General features: G+C 36.5%; 1 protein-coding gene across 1 annotated transcript in view; it reads right to left on the reverse strand.

Moving 5' to 3' along the window:
* ATRNL1 (attractin like 1) overlaps positions 1 to 14,190 on the reverse strand; it is a 471,655-nt gene that overhangs the window by 68,466 nt on the left and 388,999 nt on the right. The window contains exon 28 of the mRNA XM_015815816.1: positions 6,984 to 7,098. Within this exon, the coding sequence (XP_015671302.1) occupies positions 6,984 to 7,098 (115 nt within the window). The remainder of the gene's footprint in view (positions 1 to 6,983; positions 7,099 to 14,190) is intronic.

Raw genomic sequence — 14,190 nt, forward strand, 5'->3', positions numbered from 1 at the left:
GTGGGCTGGACATGGGTGAGAGGGGCCTGGCCTTCTCCCTCAGTTGAAGGCTTCAGGCCTGCTATCAGGCAGAAAAGAGTTGGGGCAGGAGCAGGAAACAGGCACTTTTCGCATAGAGAATGAAAGTTTCTGAGGTCCATGATTTGGCGCAACTTCAAACACTCGCGTGAGATCACAGACTCCAGAAACTTCCATTCTTGGTGTGAAAAACATTTCCAAGCCGACTCTCTTCTCCCTCAAAGGGAAAGAAACCATGGCAGAGAGGATTTTTGCAAGGTAAGTGAGTCCGGCATGGCAGGAAGGGAGGGAGGGGGAAGCAGTTGTGAGGATTGGGGGAAAAATAAGATAAATGTTGTAATGCCACTGAAGTCGCTTGTAAGGGCGAACGATTGCCGTGGTGCTGCAATATTCGTAATTTTGGGATTTGCTTGTAAACAGTAGGGGGCACTCATCACATAACTTCGAACAAGCGTTAAGTGAATGCTCGTAATTCGGGGATTACTTGTACTGTAGTGTTTGCCTTTGACCTGTCTACTTTCATGCTATTCTTACCTGGACTACAGCAATAGTAAAGAATTCAGATCATGCTGAGCTTTTAGTCTGAATTAGATCCCTCACAGTTTAATAAGCAAATAAGCAGACATAGCTGCATGCAACATATTAACATTAACATTTAAATTATATTTCAGGCAAAATTTTCATGTTGTCTGAAGATGATTTGGAGCTAATTAAAATCTACTTCTCTTGGCTTTAGCTGATTTGATCTATTATGTTGTACTGCAAAGATTGATCATTTTGGTAACTCAAAGAAAACAAATGATCAAACATCTGAAGATGTTAGGAGGGTTACTACATTTCTTGAGATTACTAATCAATCACCAAGTTGTTCTGGACGAAGGTGAAGGACAATTTGATTTGAGAGATATATTTTCTTAAGCATTTTGCAAGATGCAATCAGGGTATATATTGCATATTGTATATATCAGGGTATAGACGCGAAACAGAAGCTAGTTCCCCAGGTGTAGCAATTATAGTGCAAGCTCAAAGGATGAAAAATGAAACTCATGTTGACTATCATGAGACATTAATCCAGCCAGAAGTAAATAACCTTTTACCAGCCAAGACTACATTTGAAAACAATGTAGCCAAAATAGATGTAAGAAGGACAGGACAATTACATATACTCACATTATAGGAGATGAAAATCTGAACTTTTGAGCTTGTTATTTTGTAGGGAGAAGTTAAATTTTCTTGGTTTGCTAAAGTGAGGCTTGGCTTAGCCTTGCCTTTTCACTAAAAGCAGTTTGGCTTGCTTATCACATCACAATTTGTGGAGTAAATTTGTGGTCCAACATTCAACTGATAGAACTAGTTGCCTAGTCTTATAGTGGAGCCTTGTTCTAGACTTGCCCCTTTTAAAGGCCAAATGATAGAAGCAATAGAAGTTTGGCTATGAGTATTCTTTGCTGGCAACAATTGGTGTGCCAGGTGTAAGCATTTATGAAACAGAAGGCATCAGCAGCAGTTACTCATGGCCTTGTCATCTCATAAGCAGGATGTGCACTAAATAGAATTGACCTTAAAGACATTCTAGTAATTGCAACTATTGCAAAATGCAACATAGCCAATGTACTAACCACTCAATAATTCCCATATAACACTAGTATTGTAGGAATGTCTAAATATAATTTAAAGGATTAGCTTATCGCCTTTGATAAGCTAATGAGGTTATTCAAATATAGAATCTATTTGCCTAAAGTGTGCCTGCAGTGAATCCCTTAGTCCAACAGCCCCAATCTTTTGGGCACCAGGGACTGGTTCTATGGAGAGAGGTTTTTCCAAGGATTGGAGGCGGCGGGCCTTCACACACTGCCTGCATCCCACAGATGGGGCTTCACTTATTTGCATGGCCTGGTTGCTGGCATGCTGCAGCCCGGTGCCGGTCCACAGACTGGGGGTTGGGGACCCCTGCCTTAGTCCTATACGGTACAGCAGAAAGGGATTCAGAGGTACCATTTCCTGCTGGAACTCCTGTATTATGGAGTGCCTTCCTACAAGGAGAAAGATTTGTGCCCCCACTCCTGATTTTTAGAAAGCTTTTGAAAAGTTGGCTATTGAAAAGAGAATTCAGGGACTGAGACACAAATTGCACGTGAAATGAATGAGAACACTAATACAATGACTTTTAAGTGCTGAATCGTATGTGATGGTTCATTAATACATAGTTATCTATATAATTATTAGGCTTGGGCTATAATTTTGTATGTTTTTAATGGTTGTCATGTTTTCCTACAGTGCTCTATTACTGTAGTCTTTTTAGTGAGCCACTTAAAGTAGGAAGAGCTGAAATGACACAGGAATAATAGTAGTAAACAAACAAAGGTCTCAATAAAATATGTAACCAGTAACATAATATTTCTAAAACATATACAAAATTAATTCCAAGTATTATTTGAACTATTGTCACTTTCTTAATTCCTGAAGGACTTACTTTTGATGTCATCATCAATTTAAAGAAGAGAACATTTTGAGTTATTGCTGGACAGTAATAGTTTAAAATCTATACCATTTTTCTGTGGCTATAATAGTTGGCCATAACACTATACATATTTCATGACAAATATGGAAATAATGATAAAGCAGTATTTATGCTATTCCATACATTTATTATTTATTATTGTATTATAGCAATCCTATTATCTCAGAGGAACACTTTCCCCAAGCAAATTTCCTAAAAATATTTGCCCTAGTTTTATATTACATACTTTTTAAAGCAGTTACACTGGAATTGTTTCAATTTCTAAAGCACAGTCATTCTGAATGCATTTTATGAATTCGAGAACATTTTGTAGCTAATGTTCCTTATTTCTTTATAATATAATTCTGTATATGTCAGATGTATAGGTAGTCCTTGACTTACAATCATTTGTTTAATGACATTCAAAGTTATTACTCTGAAAAAAAGTAACTTATGACCATTTTTCACACTGATAACCATTGTAGCATCCCCAGGTCACATGATCAAAATTTGGATAATTGGTAGCTGGCATGTATTTATGATGTTTACAGTATCCTGAGGTCATGTGATCATGTTTTGTGACCTTCTGACAAGCCAAGTCAATGGGGGAAGCCAGATTCACTTAGCAACCATGTTACTAATTTAACATCTACATTGATTCACTTAACAACTGTGGCAAGAAAGGTCATATAATTGGGCAAAACTCTCTTAACAACTGTCTTGCTTAGCAACTGAAATCTGGGGCTCAACTGTCGCCTTATGTTCAGGACTACCTGTGCAGTCATATGTGTCCTTTTACTATTGAAACTATTGCAAGGTTAAAGGAAATAGACAAGGGAACTTAGATAAAACTTTTTTTATGACTTTTGGTTAAAACCTTTGAAATTCCAATCAATATTCTAAGTTTTTTCATGCAAATGAAAACCATATGAATACTTATTTTATCAATTAGGAGACATAATTGGCTTCTTTTTCTTAATTTTCAGTTCCACTTAAAACCCCTTTTTAAAATATATATATATATATATATATTTTCTCCAGTTTGGAAAACTATTCCAATATCATCACCTCTACAATCAAATCAAATAGGATCAAAATAGACATTAAAGATATGACAATGGCAACAAGAAATTTGTTATATATTAATTACTTGTAGAGTAAGGCAATTATTGTTGTTTGTCTACTGTCTTTATCAATTAAACTGAATATATATGTTGGCAAGAAAGAAATCTATCTACAATTTTCATTCAGAAAATTAGAAGGAACCTTATAGGTTATCTTGTCAACACTTGGCTTTGTGCAGAAATCCACCCAACCATACATTATAGATGTCATCCAGCCCCCATGAGAAAATCTCTTCCAAGGAGGGCTCCATCGTTGTTCTAGGCTGATTGTTTCAACATTTAATAGCTTCTCCAGCTTGGAGATTCCCTTGACTAGTCTATTTCTTTGAACAATAATTTGCCAAGCATTTTTTTGCATATTCTAAGAACAACATCCTTCCATTTTGTTAAAAAAAAAATCCAATAATCCTGAATCTGCTTTTTTTAAAGGCAGTTTGTTCCACTTTGAATAAAAATGGTTGTCTTCATATTTCCAAAACTGTTCAGAGAATTAGCTCCATATAATTTCACTCAATTCAGGTCCTTTTTTTTAATAAAGAAGTTATCCGGTTAGTTTGGTTCTTAATTACCTGGTGGGCTGGTTTCTACTACTAAGACTAAGTGAATGAAGCTTTTTGATTTATTTATTTTTTTAGATTTTTTAAATCCCGCCTTTACCAGAGCTTATAACAACTCAAAGAAGTAGTGCAAGATCACATAATGTGGAGAGACCTGGCCCACAGAATCGTCTAGAGTCGGATAACATCATCAAGAATGGATAACATCATCACTCCTTCCTCTTCCTAGTTTCCCCACAAGTGAGGGAAGCTGGGCTGAGATAGAGTGACTGTCCCAAAGTCATCCAGGCTTTCATGCCTAAGGCAGAATTAAAACTCACAATTTCCTGGTTTCTAGCTGCTGCCTTAACCACTAGACCAGGGGTAGGCAACCTTGGCTCTTTTATGACTCGTGGACTTCAACTCCCAGAATTCCTGAGCCAGCCAAGCTGGCTCAGGAATTCTGGGAGTTGAAGTCCACGAGTCATAAAAGAGCCAAGGTTGCCTATCCTTGCACTAGACCAAACTGGCTCTTTTATTATTTTAAAATAATAAATTGAAGCTGTAACATTGTAGCTAAAACTACAAAAGGTGATGAACAGGAAGAAAAATCCTTGTTATATTTTAGGGTCAGCCCCAGTGCTACTGAATGAATTATAAAAATTATAACAATCATGAATACTTCTAAGAAGTTCTCCAACTCACACTGTTTATATTCCTGCTATACAATCTGCACAGTTCCAGAACATTTCTATTTGTATAACACAGTCACATAGAATTCTGCATGCTGTTTGTTGAAATATATAAAACTGTTTTCCCATCATTGTATAATTATCACTATAATTATCCCCACAGTTGCAAATTAGTCTATAACAGGGACCAGGAAATTGCCGCTCTTGAATGAATCTGACCTCCTGAAGGATAGTGCCCACCTCCCACAGTACAGCGAAGAAGAAAGGAAAATGATAGCAACAAGACAAGGAGAAAGAAGCAGCTGTGCACTCAGTGATAAGGTTAAGTGAGCCTCTTTAAACAGTTTCACATGAATTATAGTTGCCAACTAAGTCTTTAAGTTTAAGTCAAAAGCCCTCAGTCCATTTCTGCAATGATGAGTGCCATTTTTGAGAAGGATTATGTACAGAAAGTACTGTCATCATCTTCTTAAACAATTACTACCACTACGTTAAATGGCATGTTAGTTGAACAGCTTATTCTCAATTTTCAAGCTTAAATTTATTTATTCAAGCTTAAATTTATAGTATATTTTATCCGAGATTATGGATGATTCACTTCTTTATGATGCATACCATGTTGCTAGCTGTACATACTTATGTCTTTTTAAAACTGAATGTGCACATTTAAATATATATTATTTCGGTGACAGAATCTGATTTCATTTATTGGATTATCCCTCTAAACAAAGCATATGTCCAGACCTGTTCATATCAAAACCTAATTGGATCTGTATCCAAAGGTGCTTTTCCTATGAGTCAGCCTATGTTGATTGTCTTGTAGCCTAACTGGGCAATGCTCTTACTCATCTACCAGATTTATTTATTCACTAAATTTATATGCTGCCCCTCTCACTCATCAGGTGTCTCTGATTATTGGGAATACATATTTATCTGATTCTTAAGGAGAGACAAGGAAATCTCTGGAAATAAAATCTAGGTTTGATTTCTTGTGAATTCAGATTAAAGAGTAGGAATATATTTAAGTCAGACTGGGGTGGCAGTTAAACTGTATCAGTGAGAGATTACAAAGGAAATTTGGAAGGCCAGTCTTATCTGGCAAGGTGAGAAGTTAACATCAAAAAAATTATATAAACTAATTTGGACCCAGCTCTTTGCAACTAGAATTCAACTCAATCATGCAACCACACAAGCATGATTTCATGAAGCAGGGATTATGGGGATGGGCTTTCTTCATAGCTGCCCCCTTCTCTGTCACAATGTAAAGCATCTTGCTGGAATTTCAGAAAGGAAGACCTGATTCTTCCAGGGGACTTTTGTGGAATTTTGGCATATTATAAAGAACATTTTGCTTCTTTGCCTATTGGGGGGAGAGACATTCAATGTTGCTTTCAATTGTAGCAGTATATAAGCCTTAGAACAGAGTTCCCCAACCTTTCTGAGTTGGTGGGGTTGAGGGGGAGGGGGAAAGAGGGGATGGTTTTGTGGGAGGGGCAGGTGCATGCATGTGCAAGTGGGGCCGAGAACACCCATGATGCCACAAGTGCTTAAATGAGTGGAGCCCCAAGCACCCGCAATGGTTGCATGATTGGCAATCGCATGAGTGGGGCTGTGCACATGCACACATGTGCACCAGCCAGTCACTCATGCAGCCCAATTGTGATTAGACCACGGACCAGTAGTGGACCATAGCCCATAGGTTGGGGACCTGTGCCTTAGCAAATACATATGCACATACATAATGACTACACACACACATGCACAATGATATGACTTGTATTTGTTTAGTTTTCTATTAAGTGCTAGACCTTATTTAAAAGGAGGTTGAATGTATGAAATTCAGATATAAAAGCAGTGCAACTATCTATGCCTTGTCAGTTTTGATTTACTTTTTTTGGTGTAAAGATAACAGTTCTGCCAAATAAAGCAGAACAATTTGAATTGGGTTCAGTATTAACAAAATGTAAAGCACAAGTTACTGATTCCAGTTCTAAATATGCAGATATATATTTGAACAGTTGACTCAGATGTTTAACTTTCAAAAAAAGATCCATTTCTGCTAGGACAATAATACTGGATTTAAGCTACGGGACTTATGTTAGAGGATTCTTACCTGATTGACCAGGTGGTGGAACCCCTAGTGATCCTCTCGGCAGGCATAAAAACACAGTGAGTACAGCTGCTTTGTTTCCTGAGCATGGCTCAATGGCAATTGGTTTTGGAGAACCCTGGAATTAAAGAAAAAAATACAACATTGACTGACCGAGATTATTTTCTGGCTTTATATATTTTTTAAAAAAATTCAAACTATACTTTAAATATTTTTTTTAAAAGGAGAGACAGGACTTTCAACACAATTTCCTAAAGGTGTTTTGGACCTGAGCAATGCATTGTGGCATAATTTCTCAAAGATTACAGAAAGTTTCTGTAATCCCTGAGAAATTATGTAGGATAATGTACATTTATGGCATAAATGTGGTGACTTTAACATGCCATAAGACAGTTTTCTCTCTTTCAAATATGTCATCTTCTAAGCTTTTCCACAAGTACTTCTATTTATGTTTTGAAATATCATTTATATACATTTTCATGAATAATTTCAACTACTGAGTTAAATGCAAAAAATATACAATAATTGATATTAATTTTCATTCTTACAAATGTAGCAGCATGTATTATTTTAAAATAAAAATATGATTATGTAATCAACAGCCTTCAGGATTATTACTCGGGATAAAAATCACTTTACAATTTACATACAAAAAATATAGCTTTGTTTGTGACAGTTATTTTCCTACAACAGAATGCAACTGAACTACAAAACATATTTTAAAATGAAACTCACATTGAAATGCATTGTACTTTCTAAAAGTACAGAGAGTTAGAAAAAATGTTATTTAAATATAAAAGAAAACAAAAAAATGTTTAAAAAGAAAAGTGATATTGATAATAAAGTATATTAATAAAGTCATATATATCAAAAAAACTTGTTTGCACACTATCAAAAATGGTTGATCTCAAGAGAACTGTAGAAGAAAAAGAAACACTGAACATTCAATATTTACTAAGAAAGACTGCCATTTATCAATTTATGTTATTTCTTTTTAATTCACTGTATTCCTTTGAGTTTTTATTTGTTTGCTTAGTCTTCTATGCTGTAAATTTCTCTAGCTTTTTGTAGGTTACTGAACATCTCAAAGGTTAAAATTCAAACAACAACAACATGTAAATATCTAATAAATTACAACAGTGCTATTCCATAGAGCAAGGTTGTCAAACTGCCGGCCCATGGGCTGGACACGTCATCTTGAAGCCGCGCCCACCCCATTGCCGGCAATGGCAAAACCATCCCGATACGTTGCGTGACGTTATGTGATGTCACGAGTTTGACATGTCTTCCATAGAGTATGATAAACCTCCATGTTCCCAAATGGCATCCTAACCACCCAAATCTTTTTGATACTTTGGAAGTACAATAAAATAGAAGATTGGGTACTGGATGAATTGGTAGACAATGCAGTTATCAGAGAAACATGGGCAAATTTCAACACACCAATAATTATCTAAACAACTGCATGTTGCATGATCTGAAACTTCATTGATAGAGAACCAGATGAATTATGGGATAAACTTTAATAAGTCATTAAGCATGAATTTGAAAAGAGAATGCAAAAATGAAGAACGAAAAGAAAGCAAACTAAATGTCAGGACAAACCAGGAAAATTGCCAAGGAGAGAAAGATGAGATGCCAAAGCCAATAAAGATAAATATCTCAGAAAGAAACAAAAGAATTTCAGAGAACAATTAGAAGGCAAGAAGTATTACAGTATTACAACAACAACTGTAAAGACATTAAAGATAGAAATAAACATGGACAACTGCATAGAAACTTTCTGAGTGGGCAATTTAGAGAATGTTGTCAGATCTGAAACATACAAACAAAATATCCCACTGTTGCCATGCACAACACTTTTCAAAGTATAGTGATCTTTGTTGTCTTTTCTCCCAATAAATTAAAAAAAACCAAACCTGATTCAAATAGTATTAGCATTAAGCATTTTCAATTGAACTTCATCAAAATCAACTACACCCAGTATTTTCATTTCTGTCTAAAAATGTGTTTTAAAGCATGCTTTAAGGGGAGGGGGCTGAAGTGCAATCTTAGCATATATCATTTCCATTTTGCAGTAAGAGACTCAGGCAGCATAGAGCAAATGATCATAATTCAGATGCCCTTAGGTTTGTCAGTTGTTTAAAGATAAATACATAACCCTAAATCAAAGTTATTTCAGTGGGACATGACACATTCTTTGAACTGTACAGTTTATCATATACTTTTCACAGCTTTGTAGGGGGGAGAGGGGAGATAAGGCACATTTATTTGCCCAAAGCACTTATCAACTTCAATTTATTTACCAGAATTATCATGTTTTAAATGGTAAGAAGCAGCTGTTATGCTTTGCCAAAAAAAAGCTACCAAAAAGAGCCAGACCATAAATAAAATATTGAAATACATAATACATTCAGGAAATAGTGAAAATTGAGACAATATGCTGTTCTGATCTAAAGGGTATTTAAAACTTTATTTAAATAGGGTATCTAAAACCTTATAAAAACAAACTTAAGTATCCCACAAAAGAAACAATTCAATTATAATTAAGTAGCTTAAAACATGTTTTGTATTCAAATAATGATAGGGTCAGATTTACTTCTGTAGGCTTGTTGATAGACTCACAACAGCAGCCATTCCAATCCCACAGCTGTTATTCTACCCAAAGAGCCTTTCATTCTATGCTGAAGCCTTCTCCAAGGCAATGACCTTTCTAATTCTTTGGACTGGAACAATCATTTTCCCACTTTTGGAACCTATTTAACACGCTTTGTCTATTTCAATAAACATTTTTTTAAAATAACACAACAAAAAGTACAAAACTAAATAGTTTTTGGTCTGCAGAGAGTATGTTGAACTGTGCAAATAAAACATAACTATTACACAAGGCAATATAGCAGAAAAGATAAATCATTTCATTTCGTTAAACTTGAATATCATAAACAAAGTCATGGAATCTTGATCTAGAACAGGGGTGTCCAGCCTTGGCAACTTTAAGACCTGTGGGCTTCAACTCCCATAATTCCTCAGCCAGCATTCTGGGAGTTGAAGTCCTGAGGTCTTAAAGTTACCAAGGGTGGTCTAAAGTAGATATGTCAAACTTGCGACATCACGTGATGTTGCGCAACGTATCGGGACGGTTTTGCCATTGCTGGCAATTGGGTGGGCGCGGCTTCCGGATGACACATCCGGCCCAAGGGCCGGCAGTTTGACACTCCTGATCTAAAGAATGTTACAGTAAATAATATATCTTCGAGCTGACTACTTTGTTACAGAGCACTTGGTTTAGGTTGTAGAAGTCTTGAAAGAATTTGAACACCAGCAGGAACAGGACAAAATGTGGAGCTGGAATGCCTCTGCTAGTCCACTGGAACTGTAGGAAACTGGGCTGATAAACATCTTATATCATTGAAGAATGAATGGGTTTATGCACAGATGATTTGCTGGATGGCGAACACAATCTTCTAGTGCAGGGCTTTTCAACCTTTTCACAGATTGTACCACTTTTAAGATATGGCAATATTAGAGTACCACCAGTCGCCTAGTAAAGTGTCAAAAACTTGATGACCCAAAAAAAAAAAAAGGAACAAAGTGATAAAGTACAGGCAGTCCTCGACTTACAACAGTTTGCTTAGTGACTGTTCAAAGTTACAATGGCATGAAAAAAGTGACTTATGACATTTTTCACACTTATGACCGTTGCAGCATCCCCAGAGTCAGGTGATTTACATTCAGATGCTTGACAACTGAATCATATTTATGATGGTCACATTGTCCCAGGGTCATGTGATCCCTTTTGCAACCTTCTGACAAGCAAAGTCAGTGGGGAAGCCAGATTCACTTAACAACTGTGTTGCTAATTTAACAACTGCAGTGATTCACTTAACAAATGTGACAAGAAAAGTCATAAAATGGGGCAAAATGTATTTAACAAATTTCTTACCCCTCCTCCTTTTATATCTTCTCCTCTCCCCCTTCTTTTATATCCTTTCTCTTCCCTCTTTCTTTTATATCCTCTCTTCTCTCCCCCCTTCTTTTATATCCTTTCTTTCCCCTCCTTTTATATCCTTTCTCTCCCGCCTTTTATATCCTTTCTCTCCCCTCATTTTATATCCTCTCTTCTCTCCCCTTCTTTTATATCCTCTCTTCTCTCCCCCTTTCTTTTATATCGTCTCCTCCCCCCTTTTCTCTTAAGTGCACCTCCAGCTGACTGCTCTTCTCAAGGTTGCGCTTCTCCATCTCTCTTTTGCCATCTCCTTCTCTTTCTCCCATTGACTTTTTTTCTCTCCCTCTCCCGCCAAAACCTGTTCCTTTTATAGCCTTTGCTCTCTCTCCCCGTCTCCTTTTCTCTTCCGTGTGCGCTGGAAGCACCGACCAGCTACAGTGCGTGCCCTGATCCTGGGCTCTCAGCAGAACACAGGCAATACCTCATGCAGCTCTAGTTGAATCTCCACCTGAAGACTGCGTGGGGCTGCCTGCCACGCCCAAGGCCACCACCAATCAGCTGGAGCTATGCGCACCGATCCGGGGCTCTCAGTAGAACCCAGGCAACACCTCATGCAGCTCTAGTTGAATCTCCACCTGAACACTGCATGGGGCTGCCTGCCACCCCAAGGCCGCCACCAATCAGTTGGAGCTGCGTGCGCCGATCCTGGGCTCTCACAGAACCCAGGCAACACCTCATGCAGCTGCAGTTGAATCTCCACCTGAAGATTGCATGGAGCTGCCTGCCACCCAAGGCCGCCACCAATCAGCTGGAGCTGCGCACGCCAATCCGGGACTCTCAGCAGAATCCAGGCAACACCTCATGCAGCTCCAGCTGACTTTCCCATAAGCCTGTGTGGTGCTGCCGCCGCTTCACCTCATCCACTTTTACACTTTTTTTTACACTTTTTTTACAGTGCTTTTCAACCCGTCGTATGCGTACCACCTGCCAGGTGCCGACGTACCACCAGGGATACGCATACCACTAGTTGAAAAACCCTGTTCTAGTGCACAAGTTACATAGGAGCAGTGGTTTTTTTCTAAAAAAAAAAAAAAAAAAGGTGCCCGAACTCACACACGTCATACAACCCGCCTTGCCTACCCTACAAGGTTCCATCCCAAAAAGGTGCCGGAACTCCGTTCTGGGCGTAATATGAGAAAAAAAGCCCTACATAGGAGGAATAAAAAAATGCAAAAAGTACAGAAAACCAGTGACAGGATGATTGATATTTGGCGGAAAATAGATTTTAATTTCCTGGCTGTTCCTTTTTTAAAATATTTGATTCTTTATTGCAGTATAAATAATCAGAAGAGGAATAAAAAATATCCTGAAATAAATATTCATTATATTCACAAAGCAAAATGAAGTGAAGCAATTTATATTGCAAGAAAAAAGAACATCCATTATAGCTAAGCATTGGCCATATATTTCTGGGCAGTCATTTCAAAGCTAGGTGCATCTAATTTTTAAAAGTGCATTATTATGCCATAAAGACAAATAGATCGTGAATCTTATGCCAAAAAAGCAATTAGAAAATTGGATTAAGGAATTAATGTGAATATGTTACACTTGTCAGCAATAATAAGTATTTTGACACAAGTAGAATAAAATTTGACATAGTGCACAAATACTGATCAGATATGCTAAACATTTAAAATGCAAACAAGTATTCATTACTCACTTCCATGTTGCTAAACTGAATACCTAAATGCTAGGCTTATCACAATTAGTCTATAAATAAAAATGAATCTTTGCTCTTCTCAAATGTTTCCCCTTAAGAAATAATAATTTATACATAAAACTGAATTCTTAATCACATTATTAACACTGTACAGTATTTATCTAGTAAACCCAACTAGAGTAAACATGATTTCTTTGTATACAAGCACTCATGTGTGTTGATTTGATGTAATTAACACAGCAATTTCAGATCCTTGCAGCTGTTTCTTAAAGTTCCATTTGTGACAACATTAGATAGTCAAAACTTCCTCACCTCTTGAAAAGAATTAAATCAGATGGGAATAGTATTAATATGAAAACTGGCCTTGATATTTGCAATGCAAGCCACATTAATACTCCAATCCTATTACCATTTTGCTAATGTACTTGCTCTTTTTCTTGGCTTAATGTTGCATTGATACTTATGACATAATGCTGTCTTTTGTCATGTTGCATTTTATATGCATTGGCATGCTCATCAAAGAACCTAAATACTTATTTTAGAAGCTTAGCATTTTTTCTAGGCTTCACTGAACATGACTAATGGAATCCCACCCCCACGAATTTCAGTATTTTCAGCCCCCATGATAGCATCAACTTAATCAGGTGAGACTATAATATCACTCTCTAGCAAGCTGCTTTCAAAATATGAATAAGGAGAGGCATATGCAATTTTTCCTTATTGATGTCCACCTTCTGTGGCTCTCACAACTGGAAATCCTGCACCAAATTATTAAATAATTAACATTTATAGTAAAAATTATTGGTTTTACTATAAATGTTAATTATTTAATACTTTTTTTGCTGTCTCAGTTATTTCAGCAGAATATGAAAAGAAACAATTAATAATTTAAACGTTAATGAAATTATTGCACAAACACTTCCACTAGAATAAAATCTATGCTTCAGGAAGAATATTCTTCAGAAAATACTGAAGGAAGATATTTGTTCATACATTTAATGACGATTCTCTTTGAGTTACCACAATGTTTTTGTTTGCTTGCTTGCTTGTTTTGACCTTTTACTTTGATATCTTCACCTTTCATTAAATTCCATGCTCAATATATTCATACTTTAGCTGCAACTTCCTCTGAGGATTGAACAAGAACATCAATATTTTGGTTTTTTTTCTACAAAGTTTTCTAGTTGAGACTCCCATAATGATTTACAATTTTAATTAATTAAATTTTCCTATCTGCTAAGTGGTAAGTAAGCATTATTATCTATTTTAGAATAGTGATCTACTAACAGGATTCTCTACTTTGGCTTCTTAAAATGTTGCCCCCAATCTGAAGAGAGAATTACATTAATTTCTTTCTTCCATAGCTATTCAATCCCTCAAAGTGAATTTATCCTCAAGGTTCGTATTATAATATCAAACAAGCACTTTCCTTTTCATTTCCAGAATCCATTGAAAATATTATCAAAAATACAACAATAGAAGTAGTAAATAGAAGTATGGACTTATATTTGTACTATACAGCTGATTTTAATACAGACTAGCTA

The sequence above is a fragment of the Protobothrops mucrosquamatus genome, unplaced genomic scaffold (genome assembly GCF_001527695.2).
Source record: "Protobothrops mucrosquamatus isolate PMUCROS unplaced genomic scaffold, P.Mucros_1.0 scaffold378, whole genome shotgun sequence".
NCBI lineage: Eukaryota > Metazoa > Chordata > Lepidosauria > Squamata > Viperidae > Protobothrops > Protobothrops mucrosquamatus.